Source organism: Leptodactylus fuscus, chromosome 10, assembly GCF_031893055.1.
Source record: "Leptodactylus fuscus isolate aLepFus1 chromosome 10, aLepFus1.hap2, whole genome shotgun sequence".
Taxonomy (NCBI): Eukaryota; Metazoa; Chordata; class Amphibia; order Anura; family Leptodactylidae; genus Leptodactylus; species Leptodactylus fuscus.
The window spans coordinates 14,739,324-14,764,421 of NC_134274.1; the positions used below are offsets into that span (position 1 = coordinate 14,739,324).

Genomic DNA, 25,098 nt, shown 5'->3' on the forward strand with positions numbered 1-25,098 from the left:
GCGATGCTCATACCTCTCTAGTTGTGAGAAAATTACATAGCACAAATCATCTCTATGGCAATAACTCCAACGTGAGTGCGTTATTTGTATTATGTCTAATGTACGGTGTTACTGAGATGACATGCAGTCACATACAGTATATAGTGCATACATTATCACAATTCAGATCCAAAAATTTCGAATTTGAATACAATTTCTCTCCGTCTCCACATTCTATTTCAATTTGTTAGTAGCCAAAGATTGTATATTGGCTTCCGAGTTTGATTTTTTTTCATGGTCGAATGTTATCATAAAATGGATTTAGATTTTTATAGAACACCGCAATTCCTTTGGGAAGAACAAACACTGGAGAATTTTTAATTGGAAATATGAGGGATAGAATATTAGACTAGATTGTAATAGTTCGAAACAGGAAATGTAAGTGATTTCCCCAACTGCTCATTTAATATTTCATTCTATATTTATTGGCTATGGGATTCATCTACATAATCTATTTTACGATCCTTGTGAATTATAACATTTGTGTTAATGGTTTATCTGTTTTTATGTTATTTTTAACCATGACTTCATGTACATGCTACTAGTGTTAGGCTTGATAGACATTTGGAAGAGACATCCGTGAACTCAGGTTCGTCAGGTTCCTTGTACACTTTTGGGAGGATCAAAGTAGTTGGTAACAAATGGGGTTGATTATATGCTTACCAAAATTTTGATGAACCCAAGATTTTTGGTTACTCGAAATTGGTTAACATACCCTTAGACCAGAGATCCATGGTAGGCTCATGTTCACCATTCCTGAGCTCTCTGGGAGTCTCCTACAGCAACTTGTGTTCTTCCTAAGCATTTTCTGGCATCTTGCAGCCTAGTAAGTGGCCACAAGTCAATGCTGAGATCTATGGGCTTCTTCCAACCTCCTGGCTGCTACACCTCCACTTTGGTTAGCATTATTATATTCTCAGATATGAAGAGACTCCAGAGTATAATAGGACTTCTGGTTTGGATTGTGTTTGCATGGGAAGCTCACTAATCTTTTGAGCTTCACCCATCACTAGCTACAATCAGGATTTATTGGCGCACATACAGATGGAACAACACTTAACCATTTGGTAAACCAAGTAAATTTTTCAATAAACCAGTTCAATACAATATCACACCATAATGACAAAAGCCTTTATGGTCGCCATTCACATCTACCCCTCACATAGTGGCCACGTATAGATACAAAAAGAGTAGTTACCATATCTGTCTTGAAATCATGTTGCTTTGAAAAAAAGCTGCTTAACGTGTAACACATATATCTGGACCTGTCCAGCCTAGAGGTTGGGTGAGAGAGGACATACCTGTCAAAGTGTCAGGATCAAATTTTTAGGACTGCTTAGAACATCTGCAAAGAGTTGGTATGTTCTCTCCTTGTTTGCATGGGTTTCCTTTGGGTACTCCAGTTTCCTCCCATACTTCAGAGACATACTGATGGGGAATGTAGTTTGTGAGCCCTATATTGTACAGTGTGGACAATATCTCTGTAAAGCATTGTCTCGGCACTTGTAGGGACAGTGCTTACTCTTCTATGCTCCATAGATAATGCATTATCCTCAGTAGTGTAACTAAAGTCTTGTGGGCCCTGGTGCAAGTTATTGTCCAGGGCCCCTTTCCTAGTCCCTACAGATGGTTATGAGAGCTAAGGAGTTTAATCCACCTTAGTATGTTTAGGGTAATCTGTGGGTCTCCTTAGCTTATGGGCCAGATGCTGCAATCTTAAAACTGATGCCAGTGCTTATGGGTCCACCAAGGCTCCTGGGCCCCGATGCGACCATACCCTCTGAACTCTCTAAACTCTTCTCAAGGGACAATACTTTAGGTCAGAGCTCATAGTGTTTAGTGTTTAGTTTGTCAGTGGTCAGAGAAAAATCAGGAAGGAGACAATGTGACACAGAGTGGAATCACTTTCCGGAACCTTACACTTGAAACTTTACTGTATTTACAAGATAAAGACTTGTTTCACTGCACATCAGAAATCTCACCGTACTTTACTGACCGGTTTTGCCTTCCAGCCTTGTCAGGAGCATTATCTTGAAGCTTACACAAATCCCTACAACCTCTCCCCAGGAATCATTTCCAGGCCAAAACTAACACTACAAAAGCAAAGCACAAAAAAAAAGCCATAAAATAACAAAATCAGAATCAGTGTTTTGTCCCTCTGGTGACTTTATATGTAATATATAAATCATTCCCTCTTCCTTTTGACTCTTATTTTTATCCCCATCCTTTTCAATTCCTGTGCAACTTATAGATAGGAATAAAATACAAGCTTTGTCATGAATGCAATGGAAACAGTGTATTACTTAAATGCAATGTCACCAAATATCACTGAATTGGACCTGGATAGTGTGGACTGTAGTTGATTTTATTCGCGGTTATTGGTTTCATGTAATACTATTTGGAGAGTCAACTGGAAGTAATTCCTAGGAACGGGCTATAGAGATTTGTGTAAACTTCAGTGTTGACAAAGTCAGAAGGCGAAACCAGTCTGGCAATACCCTTAAGTATGACTCGACAAGCTTTTTGTTGTGCAGTTTATATCTTGTAAGTGCCATAAAATTGAAAGCTTAGTATTGTTAAAAGTGATTTCACACCATGTTGCTTCATTTCTCTCCCTCTTGAAGTTTCTCTGACCATAACCACAGTGGGACACTCAATAATAGGCAGAACCCTTTAAGTCATGTTGCTGCTTTGAGGTAGAAAAGTTTTGTCCCTCCCAGTGAATCTGTATTGTGTGGACAGAGGGAAGTGACCAGAACTAAGAGCCAGTGTTGCGTTTTTTCTTTTGGTTGAGGGTAACAGTTTACAAGTCCACATTGGTGGATTATAGCTTGAAAGTATAGTTACGGTTACAGGTTGTACTTGATGGACTGGAGTCTTCATCCAACCTCATCTACTCAGTGATTATGCTAAGAGATTGTTTCAATTGATATTTTATATTGCCTTTATATTACTGATAGAGATGAGCGAGTAGTATTCGATCAAGTAGGTATTCGATAGAATACTACAGTATTCAAAATACTCGAATACTCGTACTCGATTGAATACCACTCGCTATGCACTCTATAGCATTCAGCCAATCAACGCTGGTTCTGCAGGAGGGATGCTGGGGATTGCTACTAAAAAGTAAAATACTATCCTGCGGGTCTATCATTCTCCGCACGCCGTGTCCTGCTCTCTACGGTTCTTAATCTGTATGTGGGCCCGGGCTCCTTCTGCTTTGCTTTTACTCGTCCAGTGTTCGGGTACTAGGCTAGTTTTAACAGTCTGTGCTCTCCTGGTAATATACAGAAACCACATCCGGCCCTAGATAGCTCCCAGTGCTGACTGCCCAAGTACCGCACTCCCCTTCGCTCCTCCTCAACACTCTCCTCCTGCTACTCGTGGACTTGGTGACTCCCATTTGTCGAATAGTGGTTTCCCCTGAAACGAGCATTTGATTCCCATAGACTATAAAAGGATTCGAAATTCGATAAAGTAGTCGAATATTGAGGCTCTACTCAAAATGAATATCGAATCTCAAATATTTCACTACTCGCTCATCTCTAATTACTGATACTTGGGAGTTACTGGATACCGTCCATGTTGGGATATTTATACAAGTTCCAAGACAACTCTGTTTGTTTATTCCTTTGTCTTGTTTTTTAGCTTTTCTCTAGAGACCTACTGTATAATTAATGTGAATGAAAGTATTGGGCCAACAGTGACTGGGCACCTAGAGAAGTTATGGCTCTGATGCCAGTTAGAAACATTTGATACTCTCCATTTTTTTTAAAAAAAAACTTGGCAATACTGGTATGAAGTGACTTGTTTCAAGGCTAAGCTAGATCGCTAGATCTATAGACAGCCAAAACTGAAAAGATGTCAATTCAACTATTGGGTAGAAAACGATGTAGACTCTTCACGGTGTGTTAAACTGAATATTGTGTGACTGACAGTTGTTAGATCCAATGTTAAAAATTTAAACATATTATAAGAATTAAAAATTGTTCTTCTTACAGAAAATAAAATTATAAAATGTGGAAAAATATGACTTAGATATGGGTAATATCAAGAATTTCTAAACAATTTAATCCTTCCTAAGTTTGCTAATAATGGTCAGAATCTTAAGAAACCATATATTATTAGTAGAACACTTGTTTTTATTTATTAAATGGTATTAAACAATGTATTGTACATAGAAAGTGGTAAATGAACACAAATATTCATAAACCCATAACTGGATACCGCGCCACATGAGGGCTTGGTCAATAACATTGAACATTATTGACCAGCTCATCTGGAGTCGTCAAATCCACAAAATGAAACCGAGATTAACACAGTATATCGTAAATCATCCATTTTTAATAAAGGTATAATTGTAGATGTATGGAAAGAAACATCAAAGTCAAGTTCTTTCATTCTGAAGCTATTTACTAATCCTGGTAGTCAATATCACTGCGAGGTGTTGCTTCTCCTCCTAGGGAAGAATCCTCAGAACAGAACTATCATCATATTGATGATAAGTCATGGGGTGTTAAGAATAGTTGAACATTCAGGAACTTAAAACAACTGTACATCTATTTACTTTCCATTGTATAAGCAGTTCTCAAAAATAAAATATGGACTTTTTTTTAAATATTGTTATCCAGCAATGAAGCTACCCATATACTATGTGACACTACCACTGGGGAGAGGGGCCCTCAGTAATGCCTGAAACTTAGCCTATGTTCCCAAGGCATTGGGATGATCTAGAACTTTTGTGCAGCCAAGTGGATGAGATTTTAAGAAATGGTTCCATACCTTAATTCTGTTATTGACATTTTTGTCTGCAAAACAAATTTGGTTTCCCGATTTGTTCTGTCATCTTTTCCTACGCTTTTGATATAAAGAATAGATTTCTATTCAAAAATGTAATACAGTGGTAACTACTCATGGGGGAAGGGGGATGTTTGTTATACTTACACGTAGGACACTGTTAGGATTGGGTCCCGCAGGGTTCTCTCTCAGCGCACAGCGCCACCTGCGGGTCAATCTAACTCTTGCCCTCGGCCTCGGGTAGTGAGGTGTCTGGAGTGTAAATCCAGCTTTCGGCCTACTGAGCATGCTCAGACATTTTGGAGCCGCTCAGAGGCTAAGTCCCATTTTGCCCATACTGAGCATCATCGGTGACATCATGGCCACTGCCCTGTTGGGCGGGGATTAGCCTTTATATGGTGTGAGCTGATGACCGCCCGGTGCTCACTCTATGACTAAGTACCTTAAGACAGGAGGTTAGGGCCAGGTTCCAGTAAATGGTAGGAGCAGTCTATAGGGATCTAGGTAGGATTCCTTGGCCCTGCCAGTGGGAATCAGTAGCCCATTTAACTGTCTACTCCCTAAGTAGCTCCTAGCTATTGCAGGAGCATGTTTTGTTGCTGACCTGGGGTGAAGGTTAACCCTTGGCAGCCTTGCTGTTTCAGCTGTACTACGCACCTGTCCAGTGAGGTTAACTGGCAGGGTGTTGTTGCAGCTTGTTCACATTGTGTACCGTGCCACATGACTGCTAGTGCAGTTTAACTGGTAGCACACTGTTCAGACCTTACAGATGCCCATCTGGGCCTGTGGACCTCGCTGCAGTGCCTTGCAGACTAGCGGGTCTGTTGTTTAAAAATATTATTTTTAAATATATACACAGAACCTAACAGACACTCATTTGTATCATATTTTAACGTTTTTTTTTTCAAAGAATATATTATTGTTGGCCTGTCTTTAAAAAATAACTTTTACCATCTCTGCCGACTCTTGCTTCAACATCCTTCAATAGGTGACTCTCCACTGTTACCAACAGAGTTGAAATATTATTTCTAGCCCCCACTGTTTGCAAGCTATTATTTTCTGCACCTAAAGAACTAATTCATCATGGATGGTCTTCTATCGGCCAGGAGGGCCCACCTAACAATAGAGAGACAAATTCACATATTGGATGCGGAATATCTCTGATTGCTCAGGAATGGTGGGGGCTAGAAAAAAGAATTACAACTTTGCCAAAGTGACACCTATTGAAGGATACAAAGTGTTAGAGTTGGTGAAAGGTCCTCTTTATGATAGGTGACTAAGATGGTCAGATTTCAGAGCTTCTGACTTGCTCTATTCCTCTCAGGCTGGGTTTCCACTAGCCAGATTAGTTGATCACAAGTCACTATGCACATTATTTACGTACATTATGTACCCCATATGAAGAAAAGCCTATTGACAACTGCTATTCTAGTTATTTTTATGGGTTCCGGGTTGTGTTCTGGGCCATAGACTGTCACATTTCTGCTCCAGTTATGATGGATCACTTAGAGAGACCATTCCTCCTGTCCCTCCTGATATAATTAGACACTGTTGTCAGAATGAGCTGTATGGGCAGCAAAGGACAAACACAGTAGACTCCTGTCCTCTGCTCACCTTTCCTTTCCTTCTGTTCTCTATTACCCCCCTCTATCGACTCTTTTGCCAAATGTCTCCTATCTGTTCATCTTCCTCTACCCTTACTCATTTAGTAATGGCTCCTCTCCACTGCTGTATGGACATGAGACTGGAAAAATGTTCTGTACATCTTGAGGCTGCCTTAATTTCCAGACTTCCAGAAAAAGCAAGTGCGTACAGAGTATATATATGTGAATGTGTGTAATGTGTATGCATAAATGTGTATGCGTGTGTGTGATAAATACACATGAGTATATAGTCAAAATACAATGTGTATGCATAAACAAGGGATAGACATGTAACCATGTGCAATGGGTATAAGTGAGCGTATGAAATGTGTATACCAGAGCCATATACATATATGAATGTAGAATGTGAATGTAAATATTGTATCTTTATGTAGTGTATTTGTGGGTATGGTTAGCACATATGGTTACTTACATGTACTACTAGATGTAGGTGCAAGAAGATGACCATTCCATTATAGACCACTTTTGGTGTGATGGATTTGCTACGGAATTGCACAGTACAATAAAAAACCCTTTTAGGCCAGGTCCACACAAGACACAATGGAGGCATTTACTAAACTCTAAGTAGTAACACAAATTGGCAAAGTGGGGCTTTAAAGAGTGGATCTGCACTTCAAGAATACAATGGTAACCTTAAAATTCACTAAAAAATTCCATTAGTCTATTGGTCTATTAGTACAATAAACCTAAGACAACATGAAGATGAACATTCTTAAAATATTTATTGATTAAAAAAAAATCTAAAATATTTGTGTATACAAATCTGATGAGAAAAATCCCATGCATACTGTCGGCATACAATAGAAAGAACAGAACTCTACATCGGATGGCTTTACAAAATAACGGTGTTACTGTATCTTCTATAAACAAGTTACTTATAGCAAATGTTTCCATCAGAGCCAAACAAAAAAAAATTTAGTTTTTTGTGCGAACGACGACATCATTTAGAATTTTCACACTTCACGTATAGTTTCGACCATATTCCGTAATCACTCAAACAATGGAGTAGGGACATGGGTAAAGCGTTGGTCTTTCCAGATACACGGGAATCACTAGTTTAGGGGGGACTGTGCTTTCAACGAGAACGGAACGAAGTCTTTTTGTTTTTTGATATTTTATGGAATTAGCTTCTATTGTCATGTCATTGTGCATCTCACTGGTAATTTGCATAATTGAAGCAACTTAATATATGACTTCAAATTATAATGGAAAATAGAAACACATTAAACGCAACATTGTAAAAAAATAGCTTCAATATGAAACATTATTCCTTAGAGAACTTTTTATTTTGTTTTTTTTTTCTTCGGAGATACTCTTTATACACTAGACCGTTTACGGTAAGTCTCCAGGGTATAATATCCTTGTTGGTTTTCTTCTGTCTGATAAATTAGAAAGTAAATTTTCCCTTCTTCTTCTTCCAGCAGCTAAAACATAGGGGAAACATTTATTGCACGTGGGTAGTGTTTTTGTTTTGTTTTATCTCATTTTCCGTAACCTCATTCTGTTTTCTTTGTCCCGTTTTTTAAGTGAATTGATAAACTGGTTGAAAAAGTGTTCTTGGTCTTTTTTTTTCTGGACGACGCGGAAACGTTGGTCTCTTCCGTATTTTTCGGCAAATTCCTTAAAGGTGGTCCTAACAAAAAAAAAAAAATAAATAACAAAGAATAAACTTTTAAGATCAGTGTAAATAAAATAAAAAATGGCAAAAAACTTAACTATTTAAATAAACATCCTAAAGGGTTTTCCCTTATGGTACATTCCTATTATGGCACACTCCTATAATGGGTGAGCATCCTAAAGGGTAATCTCTCGTGGCACACTCTTATGATGTGCCATAACATTATAGTTGTAGGAAACTTTGCTTCCAGTCGCCATGTTGACCTTTACAAGGAAGAGATTAATAGGTTGGGGGTTTCATTGTTGGGGCAGCATCCTAAAGGGTATTTCCTTGTGGCATATTCTGTTAGGATTGTGCAGTAACTTTGGGCATGATATGGGCATCGCTGTCTGTTCCTCTGGACAATCCAGGGTTGCAGGGGTTAATCTTCCTTGCAACAGTGGGGCGTGGTCGACTGGTTGATCGACATGTTTGTCGACCAATGGACGCTCGGATTGGGCAGCTGGGCTATTTGCTGGTGACCGCCCCTTGCCTATATAAGGGGGCTGGTCTGGACGCCCGGCGCTCTATGATCAAATTCAAACTCTAATCCTAATCTGAATTGATGTGTGTGTGGTGCTTGGGTTCCAGCCTGTAAATACTCAGTGGCCCTAGTTAGAATATCCCCAGAGACAGCAATGCCATTTCTAGTTGGGCAGCATGCTGCCTGGTGTGTGTGAGTTGTCTGTCAGTATTCACACTGACCAGTTGTTTAGCTGTAGCTGCATTGGGGGTTGGGTGGCTGGAAGCACACAGGGTTCGTTGGTCTCTGGCTAGTCCAGGAGTGCTGGCTAGCCAGTTAGTTTATTTGCGCGGCTGCTCTGACTGCACAGGGCTCTGTGAACGGTAACAGAGCACACCTGGTCCCTTTATTTAGCTGGCAGTGACAGTAACTTTTAGACAGTGTTCCCACCAGGTTGTTTAGCAGTCAGTAGCCCAGAGGGCTCTGTAGTGTTTAGTTTTTTTTGTTGTTTTTTTTAATAAACCCTGCTGACCATAACACATTCCTATTGTGGCACACTCCTATGATGGGGCAAGATCCTAAAAGGTATTCCTTATGGCACTCTCCTATGATGTGTAGTATCCTATAGGGTATTCCCTTGTGGCACATTCCTGTTATGGCAAACTTCTATGATGTGGAAACATCCTAAAGGGTAATCCCTTGTGGCAAACTCTTTTGATGCACTATATTATTATTATAGTTGTAGGAAGCTTGGCTTCCAGTCGCCATTTTGACCTTTAAAAGGAAGGGATTAATTGGTTAAGGGTTTCATTGTTTGTACTCAGCAGTCCCAAACAAATGAAGTATGTATACTCCATTGAAACTGGAGAGACTTGAGACCCCTGTTTTCTTGATCCATTTGGGGTCCCAACAACCAGATCCTCATTGATCAAGCAATTATCTCCAATGCATTGGATATTCCACCTCTATTCACATCAAAAATGGATGGACGCCTGTTTTTCAAGTATATGTGGGTTTAGAGGTGGAAATTGGAATACCCCTTTAATTATAGGTATATCTCTGGTGAGCCTAAAATTAAATCTATTTTTGTATATAAGGCCTATGTTTTATTGTTCCAAACATAGGGGATAATTCTAGTCAAAAAGTTGCAATGAGTAAGATTGGTAATACTGTGTATTGTAAATCTTATGTACTGATCCTGATTGACAATCTGTATTACGGAACATTCCTGCTGATCCTTGTTGTCCGATACATCCCTAACAGCTTAGCTGAGATCCTGTAATACAGAGGGACACTTATTCTTCCTACATTAGATTCATTTACAGTGTCTGGTATAAAGGCCACACTGCCCAGCATGCAAATTATAGAGGACGTTCTGTACTGACATTGAATCATCAGGAAATGCTAACAGATGACAGCTCTGAAATCTGCAGAATTGCAAGTACAGCACTGGACTATAGTACGAGCAGTAACTCTGGAGTAGTACAAAATAAGCTAAAGAAGGCCTTTCTCCATGTCTACCAAATCTTTGCTTCATTATCGAGGCACCGATCCACTGATTCCTAAGCAATTGGAATTTTTACTCTAGCCCCTACCATTCCTGAGCAATCAATGCCGTTATTTTCAGCATCAAATATGCAAATGAGATCTTCAACTGTCAAGTGGGAAGTTCTCAGCTGCAGTAGATAGTATAGGACTGCCCACTTGACAGGTGAGAATCTAATTGGTAACAGCACCTGCATTAGAATAATATTAAAGTTCTTCTGTCCCCCAACTTCTTCAAGTCGCCTCCCAACATGTTTCATCTATCAATTAGGTTTCATGGCTCCATATGTACCCTGCAGGTAGACTGTCAGAACTTCCTATTGTTGTTCCAAATTAAAAATAATTAGAATAATTGGAAAAATATTCAGGCATGAAATTTCATTTTCTAAATATCATGACATTTTACAATTTAATGCACTGACATTATCAAACCTTAAGGAAGAGAAACATTGCTTTAAACTGATTTAACTACCGTGTTTTAATTACTTAAAGTTTATTTCCAATTAAAAACCAATTTTTCATAAATTTGTAGTACAGATGAATATAAGAAAGTTTCTAATATATCTTATTTAGGGAAGTTGCTTCCTTTTTCTTTTATCAAGATGAGTTACTTTTTTACATAGTAATCTATGGGGAGGGGAAGGTGGAGGAGGAGGCGCCCGGAAATGGCTCACTAATAACTGCAACTGCCCATGTTGGGTGACACAATATGTATTGAGCACAGTTATAGCTGCACTCCATTCTGGGACACAGGAGCTTTAATTAAACATATATTCTTAATTAAACATTAATTCTAGGGTATTTGTTATTACTGGCCTTGAGCTGATCTTGAGATTTCAGGATCGATTTGAAAATCCAATCACTTTCCTACCGATCCCGATCGTGAAATTTGCTCGATCACCGATTGGAAGCCGATCTTTCCCGATCACTCAACCCTAATTGTATATTATATATACTTTAGGGTTAGACGATCTTGAGATTTAAGGATCGATTTTAAAATCCAATTTCCGATCATTTTCCAGCCCATCCCGATCGTGAAATTTGCCCAATCACCGATTGGGAGCCGATCTTTCCCAATTGCTCAACCCTAATTGTATATTATATATACTGTAGGGTTAGACGATCTTGAGATTTCAGGATCGATTTTAAAATCTGATTTCTGATCATTTTGCCGCCGATCCCGATCGTGAAATTTGCTCAATTGCCGATCGGTATCCGATCTTTCCCGATCGCTCAACCCTAGTTATTACCGATTGTGATATTTTGATGCCAATACTAAGAAATGACCTGCAAATATTCAGTGTTTTACCTAGTTATAAGGAAAAACACATGTGGCCCCAGAACTGAGTGCTGTTATAACTGTGTTTGTATATAATGCCTCACGACAATAAGACTCTTCCACTACATAGAATGATGATATGAAAACAACAACCCCCCCTAAATTGAAGAAATTAAAGGATAGCTCAAAACTCCTTCAAGAACCCCATTCAGCGCCACCCCAGAGGAAATGAAACATTACGGAGTTAAAGTGAAATCAATGGCCCATATAATGTATATTGGGTCCCCCAGAGCAAGACCTCTTGTAAGTAAGTGAATATGTCGCCTTATACTTGTTACATTACAAAAAACACTGGTTCACATAAATCTAGAATGTGTGTGCAGAATTACAAACAACGTGACACCACCTACGGTATGAGTCACTTTTTAGAAACAATAATAATACCTTGGTGACAGCTTGGATTCTTCTAGAAGCTTCTTAAATTCTTCTTTGGCAAGCATTAATTTACTTCTCTTCTCTTTATATTCTTCCTTAATTCGAGTCTTTACAAATTGGTCAAACACCTAGAAGTGAAGTCATTTACATGTGTTATATCAGGAGAATGATGTTTTATTACGTTGTTGTTTTCAGTTTTTTTCCAAAACTGTAATGAAAAAGCCAGATCCACGAGGACATTGTTGAATCTTATATCTAAATAAGGACAAGGGCATGTCCACTAGAGATACTGGGGGAAACCTACTAAGCAAAACAGGTCAAATGTATTAAGATTGGTGTATCGTATGCCAGTCTTATTACACAGCCCACCTAGGGTAATGGTCTCTTCTTAAATCAATATAAAAAACAAAAAACTTGAAAGTCTTCAGTAGATGATACCTTTTTTAATGGCTAACTCATAATGATGGCAGATTATAACGTTTCGAAGCTCTCGGCTTCTTCTTCAGATATAACCGTTATATCTGAAGAAGAAGCCGAGATCTTCGAAACGTTATAATCTGTCATCATTATGAGTTAGCCATTAAAAAAGGTATCATCTACTGAAGACTTGCAAGTTTTTTGTTTTTTATATTTCCTACCGACTGGCTAACACGGTACAAAAATATTTTCCTTCTTCTTAAATCAATGAGACATCCATGTCCCAGAAAAGAAATCCATTGATTTCCATTATAACCCAAGCCAGACATGGAAAACATATTTCTATTAGAATTCCCTTTTAGAATGTCCACCTAATCTGTCCAGTGCCGGTGGTCACACATGCTCAGTATTTTAGTTCAGTCCCAAAGGTTGGATCCATTTGTGCACAGGCAACACAGCGATTCCTCATGTTATGCAATACAGTCAATAAAAAAAAGCTGAACAAGGCTCTTTCTCACCAGAAATAGACAAATTAGGTGGGCATTCTGAGAAGGAACACTGAGAACACCATAACTAATAGAATGCAACAGGATCAAGTTTCATACCAATTAAAAATCTATATTGGGGCATACTCTAGTCTTCTGCTTTATTAATATACACAGTATTTGTTGATGGTGATGGAATAAGCCATGATACACAGATTTGCTTTACTGCAAGCATCACTTTTCCACTTAATGCACGATATGTGCCTGGCATTCTGCTCAATGTTGACTTTCACCCTGCCAGCTGCTTCATTAGGATTCCCTGCACTCTGACATCACCAAAATGAATACCCTTCTGTGTAGAACTCTCCACGGCTGAAATCTCTGGTTTCCACATATAACAAATATCACTAGTGTCCAGGTTTAACTGAGGTTTATTAACACAATATCAAGGTAAGATGCTGAATGTAAATAATATATACCCTGCAAATTTAGTTGCAGACAACTGTATACATGTTAAAGAAAGTAACACTATTTTCTGAAATGTCATACGGTTATCATTTACGTAGTACACAGAACTTGCCTGTTTTCGTTCTTCCGAATTTAGTAAGAGATATCGAGGATCAAACACAATTTTATGCAGCTCCTTTTCCCATGTGGAGAATGCAGACACCTGCGGAGCATTCAAAATAGTCAGTTCCATTCTTAAGAATTTTTTCGCATTCTGTCTAGCTATAGTCGGCTGACACTTTAATGAACTTGAGACGCAGATAATTAGAGCATTCCTCGCTGAGGAACGGGAGGACGGAACGGTTGTTATGGAAGAAATGTAAATATTTAAGAACAATACACAAGTCATTAGGTAGAGAACATTCTCATCATTATAAAAGTATCAGAAGGTTATTTCAGGTAATTTAGATTGTATCTGTTAAAGAGATATTCCTAGAGATATGGCCGAGCTATGTTCGTTGTATGGTTATCGTAGAATATCTGGGTTTTTCCTTTGGTATTGCTCATGTTGATATATATGTGCAATGTTCTGTTCTCTTCTGCTTTTCTTTGTGTTCTGTTATGGGTCAGATGTTTTTGACAAAGGGAATCTCTTAGTATGCAGCGCTGTTCTTGCAGTCTGAAACCACATTATAAGTCTTTCGGGACGCATTGGGATCTTTTTGAAAATGGATTTGGACCTAAACTCGTGAACAACTTTAGATTTTTTGGTAGAAATTGTGTGGCTAATAAATTCTATGATATGGTTTTAACTAATGTTGCTCCATTCTGTAAAATTCTGCTGAAAGTTCCAATTTTTGTCTGTTTCTCTATTGCTAACAATGAAGCCTAAATGGGTGGTCTTTTGTATAATACAGAGAATCTTAAGGGTAAGTTCAGATGGGTTTTTTGGATCGAAACCTGAAGGGGAGGCCGTCTCAGGTTTTGGTCCAAAAGACGGGTAGCCGCGAATAAAAGCCTGCACCGGCATCCAGCCGCGCACTCCGCTCTGGGTTAGGCAGGGGTGAACCTACCTTTTTTGCCCCGAGGGGGTGGGATGATGGAGGCGTGGCGGAGCTGTGTTAGCAGGCAGGGAGAGGATCTGCTCTCTGCCTGAGCATGAGGGGAGGCCGGTGGATCAGCGCTGCATCCACAGTGCCTGCCCAATCCACCTCTCGCTTCCCGTGCTTGTCCTGGACTGGCTTAGGTAAGCAAAAATGCCGCCCCCCCCGGGCCCTGGCATAGCGCCGCCTCAAGCGGTCGCTTCAGGTCTCCTCATGGGAGGTGTGGCACTGGCATTAGGCTCAATGAATGGGCCTAGTCTGGAGGAGGGTGGGTATTCAGGCCGAATTGTGAGGTGAAATGGCCTGAAGAATGAGTACCTCACTACTTTTTCCAGAACAAACTCCTGAGTGGCTCCCATTGATACGGCCTCAAAATCTTGACCAAAAAAACTCTGTGTGAACTTACTTTAAACTGAGGTTGGGGTAAGTGGTTATATCTTGGGAATTATAAAATTTAGGAAAGTGGTTCAATAGTGAGATGATCAACTTTCATATTACAGACAGAGCTAAGTTCCACCTGTGTTATTTCCGGAGATATCAGCAGTTGGAAACACAGTTGGAATTAGGAGCAGCTACACATAACTATACTAATTCGGACTCATCTTGGGGCCATATTTATCAACTTCCAACTATTGATGACCAGTTCTTAGGATAGGTCATTAGAGATGAGCGAGTACTGATCGGATCAGCCGATCCGAACAGCACGCATGCATTGAAATGAATGGACGTAGCCGGCATGTGGGGGGTTAAGCGGCCGGCCGGCGTCAAAGCGGAAGTACCAGGTGCTTCCATTCATTTCAATGCGTGCGTGCTGTTCGGATTGGCTGATCCGAACAGTACTCGCTCATCTCTATAGGTCATCAATATTAGCTGTGGCTTATATGAGACCCAGGATCCTTACAGATCTCTGGTACCGAGGTAGCAGAGGAGAGCTGCAGTGCTGTTCCATTGAAGTCTATAGGATAGTGATGCAGACCTACATTTGCCACCAGAATTTGCACAAAGAGTGAACAGCACACCATGAGATGTGATGCCTCGATACCGAAGATCTGTAGGGGTTCCCAATGTTGGACCCCCACCAATTTAATATTTCCAATTCTTTCTCTATTTTATCCCAATCCCAGTGAATTCTTGAGTAGGGTTGAGCCGAGCTTGAGATTTCAGGATCATTTTACAGCCGATCCTGATCACGATCGTCAAATTTGCTCGATCGCCGATTGGGATCTGATCTTTCCTGATCCCGATTGCTCAACCCTAGTCATTGCTTCTCTATGGGAAAAGTCACTTTTAAGGTTGAGCCGATCTTGATTTCAGAATTGTTTTTAAAATCTGATTTTTGATCATTTTCCAGCCAATCGCGATTGTGAAATTTGCTCGATCGCTGATCGGAATCTGATATTTCCCAATCACTCAACTCTATTTTTGAGATATCCTCTTTGATATATATTTAAATCAATTTAGAACAAAGTAGCCCTGCATAGAGTATACCGAGATATTCACTTATCCCCCCCCCCCGTCCTCGATATTCAAGATCAGTATTATCTCTGATCTATTGGTATGCCTCAAATATGCCAAGAAATCAGATTTCCCTTGGAAAGAAACCCGTGCAAGCACTAGAAACTATATGCAAATTTTCTCTTGCTTTATTTAAACTCCGAATTCTCATGATGACATGTAAAAATGCTAACCAGGGAAATATGATGCCCCTCAGGGTTGCGTGCTATAAATGTGTATGGAAATAATATGCAAAATACCACAGCAATAAAATGTGATAAGAAAAAAAATGAAAAGTCCATATAAAAAACATAATGTGAGTAGTGAAATGTTATTACCATACAAAAACAAGGAGAAACAGTCATTTGATCTAGGGAACTGTTATTGTTGCCATAATGGGGTAGACGTATTCCCTCCCCCCTCCCCAATCTCATTCACCAGCAGGAACCGAAACAGAATTTTACCAATAGGACTAAGACTATAAATTAAATCAGAAAGTTACAGTGGATGAGCGAGCGCGCCTACCCCTCTCTCCAGAAGCATGTTCCTGAAGCACGTCATCCGCTCCTCCAAAGGGGGCAATGATTTCAAGGCCGTAGATTTTTCGTCCTTTTCTTCTCCTTGTTCGATGGTATGGGAATCCTCTGTCCTGTAATAAAAATTATGTGTTTTGGCAACACATTTAGCACAGCTTTATAATAAAGTTACAATGAAAGGTCATTTATATACAAATATATAAAGCAAACCTATTAGGTGAGCTCTGTGATATATACAGTTATGAGATAGATGAGAGAATCTGAGCTCTGTAATTTATAGGGTTATATGATAGAGGAGAGAAGCTGAGCTCTGTGATATATAGGGTTATAGGAGAGAAGCTGAGCTCTGTGATATATAGGTTATATAATAGAGGAGAGAAGCTGAGCTCTGATATATAGGGTTATATGATAGAGGAGAGAAGCTGAGCTCTGTGATATATAGGGTTATATGATAGATGAGAGAATCTGAGCTCTGTAATTTATAGGGTTATATGATAGAGGAGAGAAGCTGAGCTCTGTGATATATAGGGTTATAGGATAGAGGAGAGAAGCTGAGCTCTGTGATATATAGGTTATATAATAGAGGAGAGAAGCTGAGCTCTGTGATATATTGGGTTATAGGATAGAGGAGAGAAGCTGAGCTCTGTGATATATAGGGTTATATGATAGAGGAGAGAAGCTGAGCTGTGTGATATATAGGGTTATAGGATAGAGGAGAGAAGCTGAGCTCTGTGATATATAGGGTTATAGGATAGAGGAGAGAAGCTGAGCTGTGTGATATATAGGGTTATAGGATAGAGGAGAGAAGCTGAGCTCTGTGATATATAGGGTTATAGGATAGAGGAGAGAATCTGAGCTCTGTAATTTATAGGGTTATATGATAGAGGAGAGAAGCTGAGCTCTGTGATATATAGGGTTATAGGATAGAGGAGAGAAGCTGAGCTCTGTGATATATAGGTTATATAATAGAGGAGAGAAGCTGAGCTCTGTGATATATTGGGTTATATGATAGAGGAGAGAAGCTGAGCTCTGTGATATATAGGGTTATAGGATAGAGGAGAGAAGCTGAGCTCTGTGATATATAGGGTTATAGGATAGAGGAGAGAAGCTGAGCTCTGTGATATATAGGGTTATAGGATAGAGGAGAGAAGCTGAGCTCTGTGATATATAGGGTTATAGGATAGAGGAGAGAAGCCGAGCTCTGTGATATATAGGATTATATGATAGAGGAGAGAAGCCGAGCTCTGTGATATATAGGGTTATAGGATAGAGGAGAGAAGCTGAGCTGTGTGATATATAGATTTGTCATATGGAATATATTCTTACAGTACCCCCTAGGAGAGTTCAGCAGGTTATGAGTTTCAAGTTGAAGATGGCTACATGTGTACAATTTTGATTATAACTTTGCTATGCTTTGGATCAATGGACCCAGTGATGTTGTTTTACCCTACTCGATATGTGCAGCTTTAAGAGATGGTAAAGCTTCATGTGGTGGAGAGGTATTTTTTATGGAATCCATAAAAGGTTGTAGTTTTAGTGGTCTCCAGAGGTCCGGCTCAGCTCCCCTGCTCGCTTTTCTTGAATAGAAATGAGGAATCACTTCAGCTTCGCTTTCCATATATTATTCATGGATTTGCAGCCACAAAAGAATGATACAGTATATGATATAGTGAGCTCTGATTCTGGAAACAAGCTTTATTCAACCATAGGCCCATTCATCAACGGCTGCTGTCACTAGAACTCCTTACCTCAAAATTTATGTCCATCAAAATTGGCAAATCAATAATTCTGCTTTTTATGTTATTATTTACATTTGTTGATAGGTCCGGAATTCCCTTGAAGGTGGAACTGAAAAGAATGGCTGCTTATGTACGCTACAATGTGCAAAAAATTGATATTTTATGTATAAAATTTATATTCTTACTTAAGGTGAGTCTTAAAGGGATGGTCTAGAATTTTTTTTAAGCAAAATAAAAAGTCATACTCCTCTGTCCCCGGCTCTCTGGGATCCAGTTTCGAATAGTTTATCCAGTTTATCCTTTCCTTTCTGGAACCCACCATAATAAAAACTGAGAAGCTCACATGACCACTGAGACCAATTAGTGACCTCAGCAGTTTTACGAGCCTCGTGGGAATGGTGTTCGAGAGTGGACAACAAAGCACCAGATATTGGGAGGTGGATCTTTGACGCGAAGGCCTTTCTTGCCCCAAAGAAGCACCACTTCATTACTACTTTTTAGGCCCCGTTCCCACAGAGTAACACGGTGCTCATTCTGACATGTAAACAAGTGTCAGAGTGAGCGCTTCAAAACAGAATCCCATTGACTTCAATGGGTTCCGTTTAACGTGTGTAACACATTGGAGTCAATGGGTTAAAAAGCCTCCCATTGATTTCAATGTGTAACGTGTCTAAGACGGAACCCATTGAAGTCAATGGGATTCTGTTTTGAAGCGCTCACTCTGACACTTGTTTTCGTGTCAGAATGAGCACCGCGTTACTCTGTGGGAACAGGGCCTTAGAAAAGTGGGTAGAGCGGGTACAGACTTGAGCGTTATATAGGAAATCTACAGTAGTTGTTTTCCATATCGGTGCATGGAAGTACAACTGAATTATTAAGAGGACGTAACCTTATGGGCACTTGGCGTCAGTTGCGACCTTTACTACTACAGATGTACCAAGATTGGTTTCATGTTTCTGTTTGGTGGGTCTGAAGAGACCCCAGAATTCTTGATTTTGAGCCACAGGTACTAAATGGTCTGGAGTACAGATGTTACGTTCTGGAGCAGTGTGGCATCTTAACTAAAGAGAACTGCTTAGCCGACTCCTAAGTCATTAATTATTAGGAATCCAAATGTCGATGTCTTAGATAATTACTTCAGCCTTAGTAACAAATTATCTAGATTAAAAGACTTTAACCATCTCTAAACACTTATCCCCTATCAGCAGAATAGAAAATAAGTATCTGATCATTGGGGTGGGACATCTAGTGATCAGAAGATTGGAGGACTACAAGTTCTCCTCCATGTGAATGGAGCAGTATTCAGTATGTGTGGCCACCACTGTTGTAGATCGCCATCTTGGCAGTCCCACAATGGCCATAAATCAAAATCACCACTCCATTTACATAAAGCATGAAGGGAAACTTTTGAGACTTTATACTCATGGTCACTTGGGGTTCCAGTGGTTGGACACCAAGCAATCAGACATACTTTGTCCTGTGGATGGGAAACACATACTCAAAGGAATATTACTATAATTTTTTGGAACTGCTTCCCCATTCCAAGACTCCAACACTTGTCCATTTGATCAAACATTCACGTTGGTGTCGGTTCGTCCATCTTTCTGGTCCATCGAAGACCAAAAGAATGGAGAAAGAGTCTAAAGACCAAGGGTTGGCATTGACCATGCCATGAGCTTGTCTGAAATTTCTGCCAAACAGAGACTCTGATACAGATGGGAACGTAGTTTGACATTTCAACCATGATCCACAATCTACAATTTGTTCATCGACCAAAAAATACTGTAATTTCCATTTTCAGGTGAAAATTCCACTTATGAAAAAAAACATAATAACACACGGAACATAAATTGTCATAAATCATTCGAAACGCACAAAAATGGGTATAATTTTCAGAAATGCATTCTGCTTATAATTACAGTAAGATAATGGCGCCAAAGTGAAGGAACGTTTGGGACATTGTTATTTTGGTGTCTACTACTGGTCTTTATGCCTGGGAAAGCTTTTATTGCCAGTGTCGCACCAATTGTGCAGAAAGCTAATGATTTCCTATTATACTTTTACCTAACTTTATCCATTTTCCCCTCATTTTCATACTCCTAATGATTATAATGTCAGACCTGTCCTTTGTGCCGTATTGTTCAAACTGTATTGCTCTGGAATTGCTTGTAATGAAACTTTTGACTTATGCACTCCCGCGAAATGTTTCATTCTCCAGCTATGTATATATGGTAAAGAGGACATGTCTCCAAGTCGGAAAAGCCCAATGACCTTCAATGCTGTCACGCTAAGTATTTTGGGGTTGTGTTTCCAAATCTGTTCAGCTATTCCAAAGATATAAGTCCTTCTAGTGTATATGTAAATTAAGGTCTACTAGCCATGTGGCACCAGCATAACATACACACAGACCTTGGGTACACGATGTCACCCAGAAACCTCGAGACAACTACAGATGCTGAACGGAGGTCCAAAGAGGGAAATGAGCGTAACGGTTTGCTATTTTTTTTTTCACCCCCCCCCCCTCCATTGGCTTCTACCTATTATAGAGAACCCAGAGTATAATAATTTCACCTTCGTTCATAGATGATGAACGTTGGGGGTACAGCACCAACAAACCCAAAAAGTGTCGTTATTACTTTTTTTGTCAAATTCGACTCATTACGAACTGATTTGCCCATCTCTAACACTCATTGATCCCGATAACTGGTGTATAGATGAAGCCGAGTTAACCTAACTTTCTGCAGTGGGATAAATTCTGGTGGGGGTACAAAATCCTAGAGAGATGCCATTAAGAAATGCAAATCCCATCAATATTTGGGGTGACCATTGCATCAATTCTTCTCAGTACTTGCAGACAGTTTTTGGTAGAATTTGGCAGGGAGGTTGTTCCTGCCATCTTGAAGAACTAAGCACAGATCTTCTTCAATCCGCCTGTCTTTTCATGTCATCCCAGACAGCGTGGATGATCATATCAGATCTCTATGGTGGCCATATCATAATTTCCAGGATTCCTCCTTCAATGGGCGCGCACACCAAATATTGAGGTGGTTTACGTTTCTCTTTTAACCTATTAAGAGTCGATTTCTTTAAGCGATTCTTACTTTGTAGCAATTTTTAACCCCTTTTGGCAGTACTGTATGTTGTAACCACTTAACACCTACCTAGCACTGTGAATATGGCACTTAACACATCACAGTGTACTTCTTTACTGAAATCTTTGGTTTTCTAGGTTCTTTGCTTTTTACCCATCAACGTTTGACTTTTGTACTTAACGTTCACGTTTGTAGAAATCCTAATGAGATCGCCGAAACATAAAACATCACCTTGAAGTTTCACATACTTTAATCTTCAGAAGAACCCTACAAAATCTATTACCCTGTTGTTAGGACATTAGTGCTGAGTGTAGCTTGCGGTTCCTCAGCATCTTCTGCACTGCTTCCGAAATTAAGTCTTCATTTATTTGCTTACAACGTCTAATTAAGAAGTCCATTAGAACATTAGCGTCACATAGCTGCCTGCTTTAATGCCAGAGAGATTAATTACTGGCTTCAACGTGAATGATAAATGACAAAGCTAGAAAACTGTAGACAAGTTACAACTTAATGATGTGACATGGTTTGGTGTCCAACATCTTATCCATGTTTAATATTTCTTAAAGGGGAAGTCTGCTTTAGAAAAACGATTTTCAAAAATTTCATTAGGAACTCTTAGGCAAATACAGATGTGCCCAGTATTACTTTTCCAAAATTTTCAGTAAGGACTTCAATTTCTTTAATGCATTATAGTGAAAAGGTAGCAAGGCCCTCGAGAAGTGGAAAGATGCAACAACTCCCAATGAAGTATTACCAAATCGGGTTTGCCTTCAGAGCTGGTCATCTCATATCCCTCATCTCGGGGTATGTCCAGCAAAAAGGAAAGCTAAAGAATAATACAACTGTAGTTTTTCTTCCCTGACATGGGGCAATTGGCACAAGCCTCATGGGATTTTCTGCCTTCCTCTGGCTCAACACTGTAGGGTTATAGGTTGGACTTGATGGACCCATGTTTTCATCCAACCTCATCCAACAACTATAGAGCTGGAGGTCATTCATTTGAGAATATTCTTAGTGTTAGTTGTTATCCATTCTTGAGGTCCATCTTAGAAACAGAAGAGCAGACTAAACAGTAAAGATATGTCAAATGTCAGACACCACTGTATACTGATGGACCTCATTGACTACCACAAGGATCACTAGGTCTTTCATCCAGGACTTTTCCATCTCTCATTATAGACAGACTCTATGACAAAGGAGTCTCCTACACATTGCCTTACTCCGGAGGAACCAACAAGTTGATACACTACATGGACAGCCCATTATCAGTTGGACAACCTGTAACCAGCTTATCATGTGGGACCCTTCCAACAAAGTAGTATAATCCATGTGAGACAACATCTGTAATGCCTTCTAGTACTCTAAGTACTGTAGGAAATTGTTATTGAAAGACAAAATCTAGAAAACAATGAATCTTCAGTTGTTGGCCAGTCCCATGGAACTCTATATCCCTATATCTCTACTTATAACGTTGGGTAATTTTTTACATAGAAGTCTATGGTGAGTGGAGACTGCTGGAAAATACACACAAATAACTGCTGCTGCTAAAGCTTCTTTTTACACTGATTTATCTTGCAAGCTAATACTCTATAACTGAACTAAATAAGGCTATAAGTCAATAAACTAGCTGTTAACAGCCTCCTCTTAGCCTACCCTCTCCGTAGACTTCTATATATGAGATTGATATAGACATTTTTTCTAGAAAAGTATACAGACTGAGTGAAGGCAAGGAGAATGCGAGCAGCCTAATAAGGGCAGAATGAAATATATTTCTTTATTAAGATATATTACAAAGTTTCTTATATTCACCAGTACTAGTCATCTATAGGAAGTGGTTTTAGAATTGGAAATGTTTTTGTGCACATCAAGTCCAGGATTCATGAAGCACTACATAAACCTTGAGTACACATCACGCCGCATTGGCACACACAGTGTACACCCAATCCCCTTACGTATCAGGCTTTACTGACACATGAACCACACATAACCTCCCACTGTCACATATAGAGTACTCACTTATTCCTCTTAATTTTGGAGCTGTGTTCATCATTAACATCTTCGGGGACAAGTCCGTCTTTCTTGCCAGCTAGTGGAGACAAGGAGGAAAAAAAATAGCTTTAGAACCAAAGTAATCAGAAGGCTTAAATACCCCAAACGCTTCCATAATGACAATTTTATGTTCGGTCTCGGAAGCCAAATGTCTCCGTCTCCAAACAATGGACTAATTCCCAATCTCGGAGCTGAACACAAAATACCTAATGAACTAATATTTAGCTTTTAGGCCTATGATGCCGTCGATCATTTGGAAATGTTGGAGAAGATCCATGTGCTCAAATTGATTTAGAATTCTGGCAGAGACTTTCTTTTTCTATTAGATTGTTGGCCCGTCTGTAGAGGATTATTTTATATTGGTATGTGCTAGATTTGGTCTCATTAATAATAAGAGGAAAGCCCTGTTAGATTATAGGAACACCACTTAGAATTACCCTCTATGAGCTACGGATAAGCTGTTGGATGTCCGGGTCTAATATTCTGGTAAACCTGGCCCATGGATTTAATTTGAATAACCTTGTAATTCATACATAGTGGCCTATAGGTGGCTGCTACTTCCACAGTGATCACAGGTGATTTCCACATGGTTTCATATTCAGAACCCTATAAACTCAACGTATGCAGTATATACACCTGCCATATACCATTATTTTATCACTTACAGTCACTAAGTGTTAGAGGTTGTCCCATAATCACACGTATCCTATTGATACAAAATGTGATGATGTATCTGATCGCTGAGAGTTCCGTCGCTGGGACCCCCACTGATCAGCTCCCCCATTATAATGGAATAACAAGTCTCTGTATATTGTGTAGTGGCCATGACAAACCTCCGACTGGTCGTGATGTTAGTTGTGTATAACTGAAGTCCTCCACCACATTTGTGGACCGTTTCACGACTCCCTATAACTGATATACCCATCAGTATTCCCTAACTAGAAAATGTGAGATTTTCTTTAGATTTTGTGTAATTAAATGAAATAGAATGAAATAATCACAGCGCTTAGTTACTTGGGGGAGATTCCAATTTGCGTTTATGTGGGGGGTCCTCAATGATTCTATTTATATCCACTCGATTCTTTAAGTCCATTGGCTTGTCCCAAACCGATAGTTGAATTGTAGGGTTGAAGAAAAATACTTTGTCATCTCCAGTCCATACAACACACCTAGGAATCAAAAATCATGAAAAAGTTCATGTTATTCATCCAAAAATAAAAATTGAGCAAAAAATTATTATACAGATGTGTCCTCCCTTGCCCGATGTGTCACAAATTAAGCAACTTTTCTCAAAGCAGCATGATCTCCTGATAAGCTAACATAAGGGGATTTGCTCATGGACGGACCTTGAGGAGGTGCAGAGGGTGCAGTAGTACCGGGGCCAAGGAGCCTTATGGGGCCCATCAGTTATGACATCATTATTGAGATTGCAGGTTCCATCTCACCCATAAGCCAAGGAGACCCACACATTACCCTAACAGCATTAAAGTGGATTAAATTCCTTACCACCCATAACAATCACTATCAAGAATTTGCTGTAGGGATGAAGTAGGGGGGCCCGGATAAAAGATTGCATCGGGGCCCACAAAACTTTAGTTACGCCACTTGATTTGCTAGCTATCCTAACTGAGTCTTTGGTTATCATATTGTAATATTGTATCAAACTGGTTTCATGAGAAATTGTTAGCTAAAATGGAGAGCTCTTAACCACTTCCGGACCGAACATAGACTATAAACGTCCGAAAGGTGGTTGCCTAGTTCTGGTAGGACGTACCAGTACGTCCAGCAGAACTTGCTCTACTGCGTCTCCCCCATTGTACTGAGCTCCGAGGTCCCGCTGTCAATAGACATTGGAGA

General features: G+C 39.6%; 1 protein-coding gene across 1 annotated transcript in view; it reads right to left on the reverse strand.

Moving 5' to 3' along the window:
- Nucleotides 1-7,648: 7,648 nt before the first annotated feature.
- The window catches only part of TCERG1L (transcription elongation regulator 1 like), a 110,538-nt gene continuing 93,088 nt past the window's right edge, over nucleotides 7,649-25,098 (reverse strand). Inside the window, exons 8-13 of the mRNA XM_075257723.1 lie at nucleotides 24,256-24,410; nucleotides 23,209-23,278; nucleotides 16,351-16,474; nucleotides 13,362-13,451; nucleotides 11,889-12,007; nucleotides 7,649-8,133 (exon numbers count right to left, since the gene is read on the reverse strand). Coding sequence (XP_075113824.1) covers nucleotides 7,977-8,133; nucleotides 11,889-12,007; nucleotides 13,362-13,451; nucleotides 16,351-16,474; nucleotides 23,209-23,278; nucleotides 24,256-24,410 — 715 coding nt within the window. The 3' untranslated portion in view covers nucleotides 7,649-7,976. The remainder of the gene's footprint in view (nucleotides 8,134-11,888; nucleotides 12,008-13,361; nucleotides 13,452-16,350; nucleotides 16,475-23,208; nucleotides 23,279-24,255; nucleotides 24,411-25,098) is intronic.